The 18750-nt window shown below is 39.9% G+C and overlaps 1 protein-coding gene across 2 annotated transcripts in view; it reads right to left on the bottom strand.

The window, feature by feature from the left end:
• Positions 1-18750, bottom strand: part of LOC106560819 (N-terminal EF-hand calcium-binding protein 2) — a 151472-nt gene extending 132722 nt beyond the window's left edge. For both annotated transcript variants that reach the window (XM_014124148.3, XM_014124147.3), the window contains exons 1-2: positions 18391-18750; positions 12092-12116 (exon numbers count right to left, since the gene is read on the bottom strand). In XM_014124148.3, the coding sequence (XP_013979623.1) occupies positions 12092-12116; positions 18391-18708 (343 nt within the window). In that variant the 5' untranslated portion in view covers positions 18709-18750. The remainder of the gene's footprint in view (positions 1-12091; positions 12117-18390) is intronic.

Here is an 18750-nt window from a genome sequence, read left to right on the forward strand (position 1 = left end):
GGAGTAAAGGGTCTAAATACTTATGTAAATGTGATAATTTTTTTTGCATTGTCATAATGAGGCAAATGTAACCAAATGTGGAAAAAGTGAAGGGGTCTGAATACTTTCTGAAGGCGCTGTATGTGTTACATCTGCTATCCAACGCATCAACAGATTACACATTTTATCTTAAAATGTATACTACCGTTCAAAAGTTTGGGGTCACTTAGACATTTCCTTGTTTTTGAAAGAAAAGCACATTTTTTGTCCATTAAAATAACATCAAATTGATCAGAAATACAGTGTAAACATTGTTAATGTTGTAAATGACTATTGTAGCTGGAAATGGCAGATTTTTTTTATGGAATACCTGGAATACAAGCGTATATAGGCGTACCTACAGAGGCCCATTATCAGCAACCATCACTCCTGTGTTCCAATGGCACGTTGTGTTAGCTAATTCAAGCTAATTGAAGTTTATCATTTTAAAAGGTTAATTGATCAATAGAAAACCATTTTGCAATTATGTTAGCACAGCTTAAAACTATTGTTCTGATTAAAGAAGCAATAAAACTGGTCTTCTTTAGACTAGTTGAGAACCTGGAGCATCAGAATTGATGCCATCTGTCAAGCATGGTGGAGGCAATGTGATGGTCTGGGGGTGCTTTGGTGGTGGTAAAGTGTAAGATTTGTACAGGGTAAAAGGGATCTTGAAGAAGGAAGGCTATGACTCCATTTGACGCCATGCCATACCCTGTGGACGGCGCTTAATTGGAGACAATTTCCTTCTACAACAGGACAATGACCCAAAGCACTAAACTATGCAAGAACTATTTAGGGAAGAAGCAGTCAGCTGGTATTCTGTCTATAATGTAGTTGCCAGCACAGTCACCGGATCTCAACCCTATTGAGCTGTTGTGGGAGCAGCTTGACTGTATGGTACATAAGAAGTGCCCATCAAGCTAATCCAACTTGTGGAAGGTGCTTCAGGAAGCATGGGGAGAAATCTCTTCAGATTACCTCAACAAATTGACAACTACAATTCCAAAGGTCTGCAAGGTCTGCAATTTCTGCAAATGGAGGATTCTTTGACGAAAGCAAAGTTTGAAGGACACAATTATTATTTCTATTAAAAATCATTATTTATAACCTTGTCAACGGCTTGACTATATTTCCTATTCATTTTGCAACTAATTTCATGTATGTTTTCATGGAAAACAAGGACATTTCTAAGTGACCCCAAACTTTTGAACGGTAGTGTACATTTTAAGATAAAACATTGCACATTAATTATACTAGAATAATGGCATATCTTAAACAATAAACTCTGATAATACTTTTATTTTACCACATTTTAATTGCATAGACAATCAGGGGAAATCCAGAATATCAAAAGCATTACTTAAACACAAGCCACATGCAGAGATGCTCGAGGACTGCCCACATGCAGTAACGCCTCGAACTGCAGTACACAATCACACACTATTGAGGCAGACACCTTTGGAGGAAAGTCAGAAACACACCCTCTATTTGCTCAGTACCATTGTCACCCAAACAATTCTGATTACATTATTTGATACCTCTACATTCAAAAACAGCATCACTCCGTTGTTAATTCTGGGAGAAGTGATAAAAAACCATTATTGGCATAATTCTTTATTAACTTTTGGCCAAACCTAATTAATCTGGATAGAGTACTGAGGAGAGAGAGGGTGGGGTGGGCGGGGGGGGACATAACAATTGAAAATGGGAACAAACCCAAAGCTCTTTGCTTGAGGCCAAAAATGTGTTTTAATTAGCCAATGACTCCTGGGATTAGGAAGTGCGACAGATCTGCAGGTGCCCAAACCATTTTCAAACACTTTTGTATTTGTATTTGTATGTATTAATGATCCCCATTAGCTGCTGCCAAAGCAGCAGCTCCTCTTCCTGAGGTCCAGCAAAATTAAGGCAGTTTATACAATTTAAAAAACATTAAAATACATTCACATATTTCACAACACACTGTGTGCCCTCAGGCCCCTACTTCACCACTTCCACATATCTACAGTACTAAATCCATGTGTATGTATAGTATGCATAAACCCTCCTGGAACGCTTGAAAATAAAAACAAGTGACCCTCCCCTATACCCCAAATAATAATTAAAACTAAGTGGATAGCAGAGAACATGTCTACCGTTTACCCTCACTTTTTGGGCAGACCAGAGCCTTAGATATGCCGTTTAAGAAACTGCTATTCCTCATGACAACGCAGGAATTTTGATAGCACACAGGGCTGCGGGCCAGAAGGTTGTGCATTTGCAGACCACCGTGGACAAGAGTAGGGGTGGAACGATCTCCTTTAAAGTAGAAGTATTGCATGAATCTATCATCGTATTTGCAGGTCGGAGAAAAATATTGCCTTTTAAAAACATTTCATGCAATTCTACGTCATTTTACATATTAGCAGAATCTTTTTTAGTACCACACAAATGACTGAAATTACAGGCTAAGAATGGACAGAGAGATAGGTGTTATGTGTTCATTTCATCATATTTCTCCAATGCCAAATCAATGTTTCTTGTTTGGAACAAAACTGTCCCTGTTTGCAAATAATTAGGAATCTGAGCATGGCACTTTCAAAAGTTAGGCCTACCTTTCTGATAAGGGAATTTATATGTTTAAAGTAATGACTAAAGAATTCCACCCTGAAATGTATAAGAATATATTCCAATAATACATGTGTGGGACAAGTTAAGAGGGAGAAATATGTGGAGAAAACAGAGGCTGGTAGACTACACATGATAACTCTGAAAAAGCTGACAACAGGAGGGCCCTTCCAAGGCCTCTCTTATCTGGGGAGGAAAGGAATGGCGAGAAATGGCCAAGGCTGGTAGAAAAGTGATAAGTGTGTGTGTGTGTGTGTGTGTGTGTGTGTGTGTGTGTGTGTGTGTGTGTGTGTGTGTGTGTGTGTGTGTGTGTGTGTGTGTGTGTGTGTGTGTGTGTGTGTGTGTGTGTGTGTGTGTGTGTGTGTGTGCGTGCGTAGAGGGGGTTATAAAGACTGTTCAAATTTTGGTTGATTTTAGAGCTCTCATGAATAAACTACAACAAACCTTTTGCAGAATCTGAGTCTTTGCCTAAGTCTTATTAACCCTAAGTTTACAACCTAGGGGGAATTGGTCAAAGCTATAGTGATTGTTATCATCATTGGGATTGAAAATTCTCGTGACACTTTCCACCCCAGACAGAGTACTGTAGGCCTACCGATGCAGAACAATGTAAGCTTAACTTCTGTCTACTCTTCTTCCATGGCTTAACCCTAAAAGCTGTCTGGGTTTAAACATCTTATATTGGACAGAAAGTGAATAGCTTAATCAATTGATAGTGACAGAATTAGATTACTTCACAAGCACATTTTTTTTTGTCTCCTCGGCTATAGAAGGTTGTAGCTCAGCCTTTGAATTTCAAAGAAACAAGTCACGTCTTTCCCGGGTATTTTAAAGCTTGTTTCTAAGCATAAAGCATCGTGGACCAAAGCTCTGTTATTGATCACTTTATATAATCAGATCTGTTTATTTTCTTCAAAATCTTAAGATAACAAGAGGTAGGCCTGTGCTTTTTGCCATTTGAGTTTTGGTTTTAACTTAACAGCCCTTCGATGACACGGAGGTCGGCAATTTAAAGAGTGCATGGTGGGTGGAGGAATTGACTGACACATCTATATATACCTATAGCAGCCCATAGCCTAATTTTTTTCTGTCAAACAGGTAGGCCTACCTCTTATTTCTTAACCATTTACTGCAGTGGGCTAAATCAGGGTCACATAGAGTGTTTCTTGGTAGTCTTAAACAAAGCTGCTTTGAAACCAAAGTATACACCTCACACACATGGTTATGAGCAAAAAAAACCAGAAAGAAATGTACCATTTCAGATATAGAGTTGAAATGTATTACATTTTGAGTTTGCATCCCAATATTACACTTTATATACATCACAGAAGACTGAAATGTAACAACACCGTTTGACATAAAAAAAATCATGTTTATTAATTATGAAATTATGAAAAATATGAATAACATTCCACCCATGAGGCCACTAGTCATTTGACTACAGAAAAGGCCTATGAGACTGTAGAGGACTGTAGAGGAAATTGATTAATTAGCGACTGTTGTAAAATTGATATTCTGATATTCTTTTTAGTTAATTTGGGAAATAGAAACTCAATAAAGCTAAAACTTTCCCATGGTGCCCCAGGTTAATGAGTTAATAATTACCTGATTCATTTAATCACGTAATTATAAACCGTTAATCATTCGATGAGCAGCAGTCGTCACATTAATCAATCCAATGTCACGACAATGTAAGTTACTCGATTCTGTCTTATTGTGAGGTCAATAATACATAATTGGCGAGAAACATATTGTTTAAAAAAAAATATATTACAGTAGTAGCAAGCTATCAAAGTTTACCTCCGGTCCACCTTCTCATCTTTGCACTCTCCTTCTCAAACTGAACAGAACATAGGCTATAGGCTAGTCCACGTGCATTTTTTGGACTTGGCCTAATCCAAAAATATTTTCGGAAGAAGCCTTTGACTCTCCTCCTGAACTGCCACCGTAGGCCTACACTTCACAGCCATTGGTTAGGCAGCACACAAAAAGGTTTTTGATCAGCAAGAGCATGGCAGGCCGGGGCTCAGGGTTGAAAATCCAATGCAGTGTGTAATGCAGCCTAGTTTTATTTACACCATCCCAGCAGCTATCTTAGAAATATAATTTTGCTAGATAAAAAAATGCTAAACCCTCCCCTTGAATGAAATTGAAAAAGCATGACCCTCCCCCATTTTATCCAGGTAACCATTCAGTAACTTTCGAATCCATCCCTTAACTTAGCATTTTAACCCTATCCCAAAACCTTAACCCTTACCTTAACTATTCAGAATGAGTGCTTAAACTTAACTATTAACTATTAAATTCGAAATTTGATGTTTGTAGAGTAGCAGGAGCAACAAAAACACTTTTGGAGCAACGTCGAAATTTGACATTTGGAAAACGTGGATGAACGTTTAATTTTGCAGTGAGACTGTGAGAGCTTGTTGGGACAGATGGTCTATTCTGTATCATTTGGATTCAGGTACTGTAATTGAGCACTTTTGGTTATTAAATACAGATGTCACAGTTTTGAGTGAGGATATCAGTAATTATGAGACTGCTGAAATACACAGCAAGGACTAGTGGTATAACTAAATGTATCTGTACTTAATAAAATAAGAAAATTGTTACGAGAGCAGCCAGCTCGGAGTTAATTAGACCTCCTATCCTACCCTCTCTGTACTCTCCTGCAGAGAATATGTACTGTACTAGCTAGCATGCCAGCCTGTAGGGAGTGACTAATGCACTTTTGTGTCGCTTCAGTAAAGCTTAACTTTTTAAAAAACATTTTCAAAGTAATGTGTTACAGGCTCCTGCTGGCAGGAGGGCACTGTAGTTTCCCAAAACTGTATTTTTATATATATATATATTAAAGCTGTGTTTCTTGTTGGCCTGGTCTGGTCTGGGGAATAGAATAGCCTATCTGAGGCTTAAAGTTAGTGAGCAGGTTCTATCATGCTGGTGTTGATGCTGAATAAACCATGAGCACCTTTCTCTTCCAGTCTCCTCTTGCTCCTCTCCCCAGCCCTCTCCTCTCCCCAGCCCTCTCCTCTCCCCAGCCCTCTCCTCTCCCTGGCCTGGCTGCAGGTTAAAAAATAAATTAGCAAGGTTGGGACTGGCTGACAAACTCTGGGGGGCAGTTAGAGGAACACATGTTTACAAATGTTTGTGGCAGTAATGCTGCTCATTTAGGTCCACCAATCACCATTACCACGCCATTACCCTTTACCCTAGCCCAACACTAAAATCACTGTGTACGCATTTGTAGAGAATCTTGGATAAAGAAACATCCCTAAATGCCTGTTGTCTCCTTATCACCGTGAGTGACAATAATTACTTCAAGCTAAATGAGTCAGAAATCTATGGAGCATCAAAAACGATAATTAAACCCAAAAAGAAAGGAACAAGGGCACCAGGCATCAGACAGACAGGCACGATCCTGCCGGGAGGACACATGTCTGACAGGTATTCACACAGGGATGATGAAAAAACACAAGGGAAAGTCACTTGGAGAGAGAGAGCGACAGAGAGAGAGAGAGATAGTGTGTGTATATATATCTTCATGTATACAGTACACAATATGGTTACTCTGAGAGAGAGAAAAAAGTGAGAGAAACAGACAGAGTGAGTAAGGGAGCGAGAGAGAGTCAGATAGACAGAGAGAGAAAGAGGAAAATGGATGAGGTGGAAATGCATGGGTGTGTGTGTACGTACACTGTCCTTTCCTGACATTGGCGACTGCCCTGGTTCAAATGATGTTCCAACTTTGAGTAGAATGTCAGAAATGCCAAGGCAGAGGCCCCTGAATAATAGATGATGCTGAACAGAGGACAGGACAGGGCGGAGAGGAGAGTAGCACCAGCAGTTATATCTGTTCACGCCTCATCAGCTTCCAGCTGCCCTGTGAAGCTCCCCAGCCTCTGTCCTGACTCCTGTCCTATCTGTGGCCAGGGAAAGTCAGGGAAAACCAGGGAAATCCAGCGCTGTGATGGGGCAAGAGGGATCAGCCTACCCTGCAGTGAGGTGACACGTATGGAGCAGACTTCAAAGTCACCTCTGTTAGCACGCTGTGCAGGTTCCATTACAGCTGGGATAGACGATAGAGGACTTAGTCTATGGGCCCATTTCTATCAGTAGGCAGGAAATAGAACAACTGCCGTTATCTAAGCAACACGGTCAACACTCCTGAGAGCTCACCACAGGCATTAGACACAAAATACTGGAAAAAGAGGGGAACAAAAAGAGCATTATAGCAGAGAAGAAAATGTTGGATTAGGGGTCAGACTCATGTTTCCCTCTGTTGGGTTGTGAAAGGGACTTTCCCTGCAGTGTACCCACAGAGAGAAGGAGAAGAAAATAGGGCAAGCTGAAACCTTTATGCGAATCCTCCCCGCAAGGCTTCTCTCCCCTCTCCAATGTATTTTCCTTCTCACTCTCTCTCTTCCCTTCTCTCACCCATTCTCTTCTTTTTCCCCTCTCCATCTCTATCCTCTCTCTCACCATCGCTCTCTCATTACAATGTCAGTCGCCTGTCACTTTGAGGCAGACCACTTGCCTCCACTCCGTCAGCAAAGTGATCTGCCTCACTAGATCTGTCCAGGCAAGAGGAGACAGCTGAGAGGCAAAACACAACAACACGCAGTTATACTAGCCAATGACTTAGCTCATTTTCACCCTGTTATAGTATGGTGCAAACATTCCACTCAAACTGAAACCTAAGGCTACACCAGGATTAAACCTCTCAGAAAGATAATTACTTCAACAATAAATCTAGTGACTCAAATCAAATTGTATTTGTAACATGCCCCGAATAAAACAAGTGTAGACTTTACGCTAGTCACTTAAATAATGTTAACATACTGCTTCACTCATCTCATACAGTTGAAGTCAGAAATGTACATACACTTAGGTTGGAGTCATTAAAACTATTTGTTTAACCACTCCACAAATTTCTTGTTAACAGACTATAGTTTTGGCAAGTCAGTTAGGACATCTACTTTGTGCATGACACAAGTCATTTTTCCAACTATTGTTTACAGACAGATCATTTCACTTATAATTCACTGTATCACAATTCCAGTGGGTCAGAAGTTTACATACACAAATTTGACTGTGACTTTAAACAGCTTGGAAAATTACAGAAAATTGTTACGGCTTTAGAAACTTCTGATAGGCTAATTGACATAATTTGAGTCAATTGGAGGTGTACCTGTGGATGTATTTCAAGGCCTACCTTCAAACTCAGTGCCTCTTTGCTTGACATCATGGTAAAATCAAAAGAAATCATCTCAGACCTCAGAAAAAAATTGGAGACCTCCACAAGTCTGGTTCATCCTTGGGAACAATTTCCAAACGCCTGAAGGTACCACGTTCATCTGTACAAACAATAGTACGCAAGTATAAACACCATGGGACCACACAGCCGTCATATCGCTCAGGAAGGAGACGCGTTCTGTCTCCTAGAGATGAACATATATTGGTGCGAAAAGTGAAAATCAATCCCAGAACAACAGCAAAGGACCTTGTGAAGATGCTGGAGGAAACAGGAACAAAAGTATCTTTATCCACAGTAAAACGAGTCCTATATCGACATAACCTGAAGGGCCGCACAGCAAGGAAGAAGCAACTGCTCCAAAACTGGCATAAAAAAGCCAGACAATGGTTTGCAATTGCACATGGGGACAGAGATTGTATTTTTTGGAGAAATGTCCTCTGGTCTGATGAAACAAAAATAGAACTGTTTGGCCATAATGACCATCGTTATGTTTGGAGGAAGAAGGTGGAGGCTTGCAAGCCGAAAAACACCATCCCAACCTTGAAGCACGGGGGTGGCAGCATCATGTTGTGAGGGTGATTTGCTGCAGGAGGGACTGGTGCACTTCACAAAATAGATGGCATCATGAGAAGAAAAATTATGTGGATATATTGAAGCAACGTCTCAAGACATCAGTCATTAAGTTAAAGCTTGGTCGCAAATGGGTCTTCCAAATGGACAATGGCGCCAAGCATACTTCCAAAGTTGTGGCAACATGGCTTAATAAGGACAACAAAGTCAAGGTATTGGAGTGGCCATCACAAAGGCCTGACCTCAATCCTATAGAAAATTTGAAAAAGCGTGTGCGAACTGAAAAAGGGTTTGCGAGCAAGGAAACCTACAAACCTGACTCAGTTACACCAGCTCTGTCAGGAGGAATGGGCCAAAATTCACCCAACTTATTGTGGGAATATTGTGGAAGGTTACCCAAAACGTTTGACCCAAATTAAGCAATTTAAAGGCAATACTACCAAATACTATTTGTATGTAACCTTCTGACCCACTGGGAATGTGATGAAAGAAATAAAAGCTGAAATAAATCATTCTCTCTGCTATTATTCTGACATTTCACATTCTTAAAATAAAGTGGTGATCCTAACTGACCAAAGACAGGGAATTTTTACTAGGATTAAATGTCAGGAATTGTGAAAAACTGAGTTTAAATGTAAGGTGTATGTAAACTTACGACTTCAACTGTATGTACAGTATATACTGTATTTTATTCTACTGTATTTTAGTCATTGCCACTCCGACATTGCTCGTCCTATATTTCTTAATTAAATTATTTTACTTTTAGATTTGTGTGTATTCTTGTGAATTGTTAGATACTACTGCACTGTTGGAGCTAGGAACACAAGCATTTCGCTACACGTGCAATAACATCTGCTAAATATGTGTATGTGACCAATAAAAATGTGATTTTTACCATGAAATGCTTATTTATGTGCCCTTTCCCATCAATGCAGTTAAAAAGTATGTAAATGAACAAATAGATAAAAATGAAATATTAAAACAATAAAATAACACAATAAATAACAATAACAAGGCTACATACAGGTTATATACAATGAGTACTTGTACTGAGTCAGTGTACTGAGGTACGAGGTAGTTGGGGTGATTGATTGAGGTAATATGTACATGTAGGCTTGGTTAGGTGATTGATTGAAGTATTGTACTATGCACATGTAGGTATAGTAAGGGGTGAAAAGAAAGTCCAGGTAGCCATTTAATTAACTGTTCAGAAGTCTTATGGCTTTTGGGGTAGAAGCTGTTCAGGAGCCTTTTGGTCCCAGACCTGGTGCTGTGGTACAGCTTGCCTTGCTGTAGCAGAGAGAACAGACTGTGACTTGGGTGGCCTTCCTCTGACACTGCCTGGTATAGAAGCCCTGAGGGGGAAGAGGCATTGTCGTGCCCTCTTTACAACCATGTTGGTGTGTTTGACCATGATAGGTCCTTAGTGATATGGATACAGGAACTTGAAGCTCTCATCCGTCTCCACTACAGCCCTGTCGATGTGAATGGGGGCATGCTATGCCCTCCATTTTCTGTAGTCCACGATCAGCTCCTTTGTCTTGCTGACATTGAGGGAGAGGCTTTTTTGGCTTTCTTAGGCACAGGGACTATGGTTGTCTGCTTGAAACATATGGATATTACAGACTGGGTCAGGGAGAGGTTGAAAATGTCAGTGAAGAAACCTGCTAGCTGGTCAGTGCATGCTCTGAGAATGCGTCCTGGTAATCAGTCTAGCCCTACGGCGTTGTGAATGTTTACCTGTTTAAAGGTCATACTCACAAAGGCTGAAATCTGCAAATATTTCCTCATTGTGCTTCAATAAAGTAACATTTCTGAAAACTTGTACCCTCAGCAGTCATGAAAATAGCATATCATACAATAGGTGGTGGATTACTCTCTGCAAGCCAGTTCCAAAAACGGAGTCATAGATCCACAACGACCAAGGCAAGGTAATCACTAATCAGGTACACAGGCTTACTCTCTCATACAAACTAGCGGTGCTCCAAAATGAAAAAAACTATAGTATACTATGGTATAAATACTATAGTATTCACTGTTGTGTTTTTGCAGACTTTAATGTAATATTCACTGTAGTGTTGCAGAAATGACTGTAGTATATAGTAGTATTTATAGTTTACTATAGTATATATATAATTTTAAAAAATGTAGTAATTACTGTAGTATTTTTGCGGACTGTATTATACTGTAGAATTTACTGTAGTGTTTTTTTGCAGATATTACTGTAGTATTTACTATAGCGTTTTGGCTTTATTATCTTTGACATAGCAGTGGGGGCTTTCTCCTTGAGGAAACCTACTGGAAAAACTACTCAAAGAGCAAATTTTCCATAATCTGTAGGTAGGTAGGTACTACAGTTTACAACAGAATTCTACAGTAAGTACTGTAGTAGTCTATAGCAAACTGTAGTATTTTTTTCATGTGTGATGTTACAGCTACCTCCATTAATGCTGGATGGGAAACATCCCCCCACCTACCCCCCACCCCCTCCCTGAGCAGTTTCGGGAGTGGAGCATATCATGCCATTGGGAGTGGGAGAAAGAAGACAATTACATTTCCATTAGCACACACTTGTCTATAATTACTGATACCTCTCTTTCTCTCAGGAAAGAGTTTCATTACAGGACGTCCGTATTTAAAGGGCTGTGATGCGGTCCTCTCTATGACTGTGGGCCCAACAGCATAACACCGCAGGATCAGAACCTCTAATCAGGGCCTGTTAGGCAGCGCTCGCCTGGAGGCAGCAATGATAAAAGCTCCTGGGCCAAAGGAGCATGTTAGCTCAGCTATAAAACACACACTAATGATTACCCTTCTCACTGCTAATTGTGTTATCAACGCTAGGAGACATATAGGCTTATTTAGCAGGTGCCCTTTTGGAAGCGGGCAGAGAGGGAGAAGCAATAAACCTTGACCCTAGTCGATCCATACATGGATCCCATTGTGAAGACCAGAGCAAATTTAGGAGCGATGTTGGACCCCTGATCTTTTTCTCCCTTATCCCCTATCTATCTCAATCTCTTTCTGTCTCTCTTGCTACTCTCTCTCTTCTCTCTCTCTCAGCCTCCCCAGCCCTCTCGCACAGCGTGTTTAGCATCTCTCTTTCATTGAAACAGCCACAGAACATTTCCCAGGAGAGGAGGGTAAAAATAGCACAAACTGAGCATGTTCCAAACATCAAATGACAAGGATTCTCTTTAACTAGGAGCTAATAACATATTTGTAGTGTATCTACGGTATCTCCAAGAAACATCCACACAGAATAGATAACTAAAAAATATAGCAGTGAAATTACCATTGCTACTCCACAAGGTAGTTAGAGACACAGTGCAACCACACAGATCAGAAAATAAAATGGCCATCTGGTTGGCATAAAAATGCATCCTTCTAAGTTGTCTCCCTGTTAGTTTTCTTCTATACTGTCAAAGGCTCCAAGACACGACAGCAGAACAAACAAGTGCCAGAGGGAATGAGGGAATGAGGGAAGCTTTGGAACTGCACCACACTGTGCGTGCTAGCCTGGAAATTAAACAATGTACTAACAATTCCACACAAGACTGGCCAGAGTGGCTACCTCACTGAGAGGACACAGACAACATGACAACAAATACGTTTAACAAACCAAAACACACTTACCATCCTTATCAGCTCTACGGAAAATCTGTCAAGACAAAACATGAGCTCTGCATTAGTGAAGAGACTAGTCACGTGAACAGTGTAAAAACATGATAAAACATGCCGCAAAAGGTCAATGAGAGACAGTAAATAAGCCTGCCTGAATAGCTAGGTAAGACTAAGTGAAAATCCAGCATAATCTTGTTTAAAAAGCCTAACCACATTGTGCGCTTGTGTGTAATAGCACGGTTAAAACCTGTTGGGGCTCGGGGGCAGTATTGAGACATTTTGAAAAAAATATGTGCCCATTTTTAACTGCCTCCTACACCAACTCAGAAGCTAGGATATGCATATTATTAACACATTCGGATAGAAAACACTCTGAATTTTCTAAAACAGTTTGAATGGTGTCTGTAAGTATAACAAAACTCATATTGCAGGCAAAAACCTGTGAAAAATAGATCAAAAAAAATGTGGATTTTGTGACTGTACTATTTAGTGTCATTGTTTTATAGATACCATAGTGAGAAAGGATTCATTTCGCAACACCTACGGCTTCCACTAGATGTCAACGATCTTTATAAAGTTGTTTGAAGCGTCTATGATAAACAGAGAGCAAATTAGAATCCAAGGAAGTTGACATGTCATCACTTCATTTTTTTGGGCCTGCGCATAAATCTGAGAGACGTGAGTTTGTCATCATTTTTTATCTAGACATAGGATAGGTTGTGTGAAAATATTACTGATGTTTAACGTTAAAAATGGACCAAAAGATTAATGCTAAACAACATTTGACATGTTTGAACGAACATAAATAGATTATTTACTAGGTTTTTTTTTGCTTTTCGGCGTGATTTTACCAGCCCCACACCACGTTTTGTGGGAGCATAATGAACGCTAAGTACTTGGTGTTATTTGGACATAAATTATGAACTTTGTCAAAAGAAACCACATTTGTTCCGGACCTGGAATGCCTTCCGGACCTGGGATCCTGCCTTCTGATGGAGATAATCAAAGGTAAGGGGGTATTTACAATGTTATTATCGATTTTAGATGATGCTAACTGTATAGCATAGCCTGTTGTTCTTAGCATAGCACCCCGTTTATTGCAAAATGTGATTTCCCAGTAAAGTTATTTTGAGATCTGGCCATTCGGTAGCAATTACGAGATGATAATATATTATTCTTTGAATGACAATATTATAATTTACCAATGTTTTCGAATAGTAATTTTGTTATGTTCACCGGAAGCATTTCAGAGAAGAAAAAAATCTGAATTTCACGCTACTGTAAAATGCTGTTTTTGGATATAAATATGAACTTGATGGAACAAAAAATGCATGTATTGTATAACATAATGTCCTAGGAGTGTCATCTGATGGAGATTGACAAAAGTTAGTGCATAATTCAAGCTGGTTTCTGCTTTTGGTGATGCCTGACCTTGAATTGAAAATGGATGTTTGTACTTTTGTGGCTATGTACTGTCCTAACATAATCTAACTTTATGCCTTTGCCGTAAAGCCTCTTTGAAAATTGAACAATGTGGTTCGATTAAGGAGATGTTTATCATTTAAATTGTGTAAAATAGTTGATTGTTTGAGAAATTGAAATTATTAGATTTTTGATGTTTTGAATTTCCAGCCTTGTTAGCAATCCCGGCTCGGGGTTCATTGCTAACCTGTAGCCCCAACAGGTTTTAAGACACCTATCCTTGGTGTGTCACTGGGAAAGCAGTAATCACACCAGTTTAGAACACCAATAAATGATCTGTAAATCCTTGTTATATCTGGTGGGGGATATATATTAATGTCTTTCTTTCTATGCTTTTGAAAGTGGTAAGTGCATTTCATGCATGAACGAGGTTAAAGGGGAACTTCACTTTTCTTCTTGATAATCCAATATCTTGAAAACTTGACTGCTGATATGCAAACCATTTTGGGACTGTATCAACAGTGGACTAATTTTATAAAGTTTTTGAGTGGAGTTTCCATTTAACAGTATAAACAACTGTGTATAGGTGTTTGTATTTTGGGCCATTATTGATATCTATTTTCTTCACCAGACTGATGAGCACTTGAGAGTTTTAATAAAACATATCGGGGGTAAGAAATTGTCCATTGGACATTGGGAAAAGCTCATCAAAAGAGATATAAAACCATTGAGGGAAAGACAATGGACACTGACTCAGAGAGCATGCCATACATCACAATGGCTTTCATTATTATGTAGATGATTGACGGGACAGGTAAAGAAATACAGGTACATATCCTCCATAAAGACCCATTCTCACTTACATTATAAAACAAAGGGACCATTAAAATATTACATATCATACTAAATGTAAACCACAATTAAAACAACAGAAGTGGGGCATGACTAATGATAAAAGTGGCAGAGGTATGTGTGTATAACATTCGCCATTCTAGTGTTAAGGGACCTGTCTGATAATCCATTTGTCAGGCCTTACAGCATAGTGTCACATAATGTAGGTGAACCAATTTCACTGCTTTTCAGATGAAAAACATACAGTGAGCTCCAGAAGTACTAGGTCAGTGACAATATTTTGGTTGTTTTAGGTCTGTACTCCAGCCCATTGGATTTGAAATGATACAATGACTATGAGGTTAAATTGCAGACTGTCAGCTTTAATTTGAGGGTATGTTCATCCATATGGTGAACCGTTTAGAAATGACAGCACTTTTGTACATAGTCCCCCCATTTTAGGGCACCAAAAGTATTGGGACAAATTCACTTATATGTATATTTAAAGTAGTTAACCAGCATGGCTACCACAGCATTCTGCAGCGATACGCCATCCCATCTGGTTTGCGCTTAGTGGGACATATCCTTTGTTTTTCAACAGGACAATGACCCAAAACACACCTCCAGGCTGTGTAAGTGTCACGTCCTGACCATAGTAAGATGTTATATTCTATGGTAGAGTAGGTCAGGGCGTGACAGGGGGTGTTTTTCTATGTTTTGTAGTTCTATGTTCATGTTCTAGTTTTGTATTTCTATGTTGGTTTTGTTTGGGATGATCTCCAATTAGAGGCAGCTGGTCCTCATTGTCTCTAATTGGAGATCATACTTAAGTAGGGTTTTTTTCCACCTGGGTTTGTGGGAGATTAGTTTTGAGTAGTGTCTGTTTCACCTCTGCGTCACATTTGTTTTTGTTTTTTAGATGGTTTGGGATGAGTTGGACCGCAGAGTGACGGAAAAAAGCAGCCAACAAGTGCTCAGCATATGTGGGAACTCCTTCAAGACTGTTGGAAAAGCATTCCAGGTGAAGCTGGTTGAGATAATGTCAAGAGTGTGTAAAGCTGTCATCAAGACAAAGGGTGGCTACTTTGAAGAATCTCAAATATAAAATATATTTTGATTTGTTTAACACTTTTTTGGTTACTACATGATTCCATATGAGATATTTAATAGTTTTGATGTCTTCACTATTATTCTACAATGTAGAAAATAGTAAAAATAAAGAAAAACCTTTGAATAAGTAGGTGTGTCTGGTGGTATGTCTTGTAGAGTATGCATTGGTGTCCGAGCTGTGTGCTAGTAGTTTAAACAGACAGCTCGGTACACACTACTTACAAAAACAAGTAGTGATGAAGTCAATCTCTCTTCCACTTTGAGCCATGAGCGATTGACATGCATGTCATTAATGTTAGCTCCCCATGTACTTTTAAGGGCCGGTCGTGCTGCCCTGTTCTGAGCCAATTGTAATTTTCATAAGTCCCTCTTTGTGGCACCTGACCACACGAATGAACAGTAGACCAGGTGCGACAAAACTAGGATCGGACCTGTCTTGTTGATAGTGTTAAGAAGGTAGACCAGCGCTTTAATATGGACAGACTTCTCCCCATCTTAGCTACTGTTGTATCAATATGTTTTGACCATGACAGTTTACAATCCAGGATTACTCCAAGCAGTTTAGTCATCTCAACTTGCTCAATATCCACATGATCCTGAGAGAGGGAGTTTACAGAGGGCCTCATACAGTAGAAAACAATACAGATGGACTTGGTTTACAGTAAATGGAAGACAGTTCAGCAGGGCATTAGCCTAAACAAGTCATGTGAGAACACTACATGAGAACGAGAGCGGTGTCTTGCCAACGCCACTCACTGTGGCACAGAAAGATGGAACGGAGGTGTCATGGGGATGGATGGAGACTTGAATAGCATGCAAGGCAGAAGGAAGAATTAAGAAGCAGGTAATAATGAGAGGCTGAGAAACAAGAAGGAAAAAAATGTGTGAGAAAGAAAGAGGCACGGAGAGAGAAAAAAAGAGAGAGAAAAAGAGAGAAAAAAAGAAAGAGAGAAAAAAGAGAGAGGAGGCAGTGTTCTTCCTGCATCTTTTTGCCTCATTACAAATGGATGGATCTATGCCTCTGCTGTGTGGAGGAGGGGTGTTGAGGAGAGAAGAGAGGAGAAAAAACGAGGCTATAAAAATACAGTACAAAGAACAGCCACTGTGAAGTTTGTCTTCTAATTCTATGGGTTTTCAATACTCACACACCTTTAGACAATGGTCTTGGAATCCTATTTAATATCAGATATATAATTGGACACACCAAGCAATAGATAATATTATTGAATACTATATTTCCACTGTAATCTCTCTCTCTCTGCCACACACACACACACACACACAGCATATGTTTTACTATACTTGTGGGGACCTACAATTTATTTCCATTCAAAATCCTATTTTTGTTAACCCCTAACCGTAACCCTAAACCAAACCCTTACCCTAACTTTAATCCTAACCTTTACCCCTAACATTAACCCCTAACTTTATACCTAACCCTAATTGTAACCCTAATTATAACCCTAACCTCTAAGCCTAAAATAGTCTGTCCTTGTGGGGACCTGGAAAATGTGCCTACAAGGGAGTATTTTTCTTGTTTTACTAATCTTGTGGGAGCTTTGGGGGATTTCCGGTATCCACAAGGATAGTAATACAAGCCCCCCCCCCCCCCCCCCCCCCCCACTAGGATACTTCTACCCCTCTGGTCTTCATTTCAGAATTCTAATGAGTTTCCATGCACCACTTCTTCATCACCTAGCTTATCTGGGTCTGGGTCTAAAAGTGAACTAGTTTCTCTGACTCTCAGATTAGTTTTACCCCTAAACGCAATATGTAGATCCCTAGAAGAAGGAGCATCAGACACACATAATTATGAAGCAATGATGAATAATCCTACGGCAACACTTTGACCTACTAAATGAATACTGCTGAGACCAGCTTCAGCCACCTACCCCTAGTGTAATTGCTGGATACTCTGCAAAAAATATATAAATTATTCAAAGTAAGGTATGCCTGTCAAAGATGCACTAGCGGTATAAAGACAAGATGTCTGGCTATCAGTCATATATTAATCTATAGCTCTGTATAAGATTATTTATTATGTCAACATTTAAAGGACTGTACTGTATATGCATGCTGTGGCATAAAATGACACCAGTAAGACTACAATGTAACAAACTGCACACATCTAGGAGCATTTACACCAATTGATACCAATTTGGAGCATGGAGAATATTATATCTAGGATGTATAGCCTATACGCACCACCCACATCCAATATGGGGTGCACTTAATTACAGGTAGACTCAGCGATATGGGGTAGATGCAGAAAGTAAATAGCATAATGGGTCAATTTCCGCAACAACTAAATGTTCCGCTGTTTATGTCCCGAACCCACGCTGTAACAGCATGAAGTGAACCCGCTGTGCGCAGATAATGTGTGTCAAAGTCTTGCATTTCATGGATTTCAATGTGCACATTCGAAATTGCAGCCGCCTTTAAAGGCAAGGCGGACTAATCTACGAATCACCTTGTATCATAAATAACAACTCAATATTATTTGTAGATCAATCAATCGGTCACTAGTTACCCATGATACATAACGGTTTTGATGCTCTCGAACATGGCCAATATGTGCGGTGATGCTCGTGGAAAAGTAATTTCGCTGAGTCTACCTTTACGGCCAACTCCATAAAAACTCTCAGTAGCCTATTTGATTTGGTTATGGTGCTTTGAATTCATCCACCGTTTAAGGAAAACACGATTCAGATAGCCTACAGATTACAGAAAAACTTTATTTTCAAGTAATATAAAGTGAATACGTGTATATTCAGAGAGGCTATGTAACGAATTGATGATGAGAACAGTATTGGCACAACATTGGGGATCTTTACGCGTAATTGTGCACTGAATTAAAATGAGACTTTCTTCCACCTCTGTCACAATACCAATGAATAATTTGCAGGTAAAATATCTGATAATCCTACAGGTAAGTAAGCGATACCTACATCCAATATTACAGAGATGCCTTTCCGTGGCTCTGGTGCGAAGAACTGCTCTTGGGCAACTGCTGCCTCCTCCTTCGCGTATTCCCGCGTAGAGATGCTTTTGTTGTCGCTCATCTTGGTGACTATCCAGCGGACGAGCCCGTCAATTCCACCGGGCTGGGCGCCGCTGTTTCCAGACTGTGCAGCCGTCGCTGACTCGCTTTCCTCGGCCACGGGTTTTGGTTGCTCTTTGCTGTCCTGAGCCCGGAGTTTCGGTTGTTCTTTTTGGAGCAGTTTGTGGACACCGTCCCTGCAGTAGCGCGCTGCTTGCTCACACATCCTTTTGCCGCGGAGCGTTCATGTTGAGCGTTATGGGGGCAA

The sequence above is a fragment of the Salmo salar genome, chromosome 10 (assembly GCF_965601325.2).
Source record: "Salmo salar chromosome 10, fSalSal1, whole genome shotgun sequence".
In the NCBI taxonomy this organism is placed as follows: domain Eukaryota; kingdom Metazoa; phylum Chordata; class Actinopteri; order Salmoniformes; family Salmonidae; genus Salmo; species Salmo salar.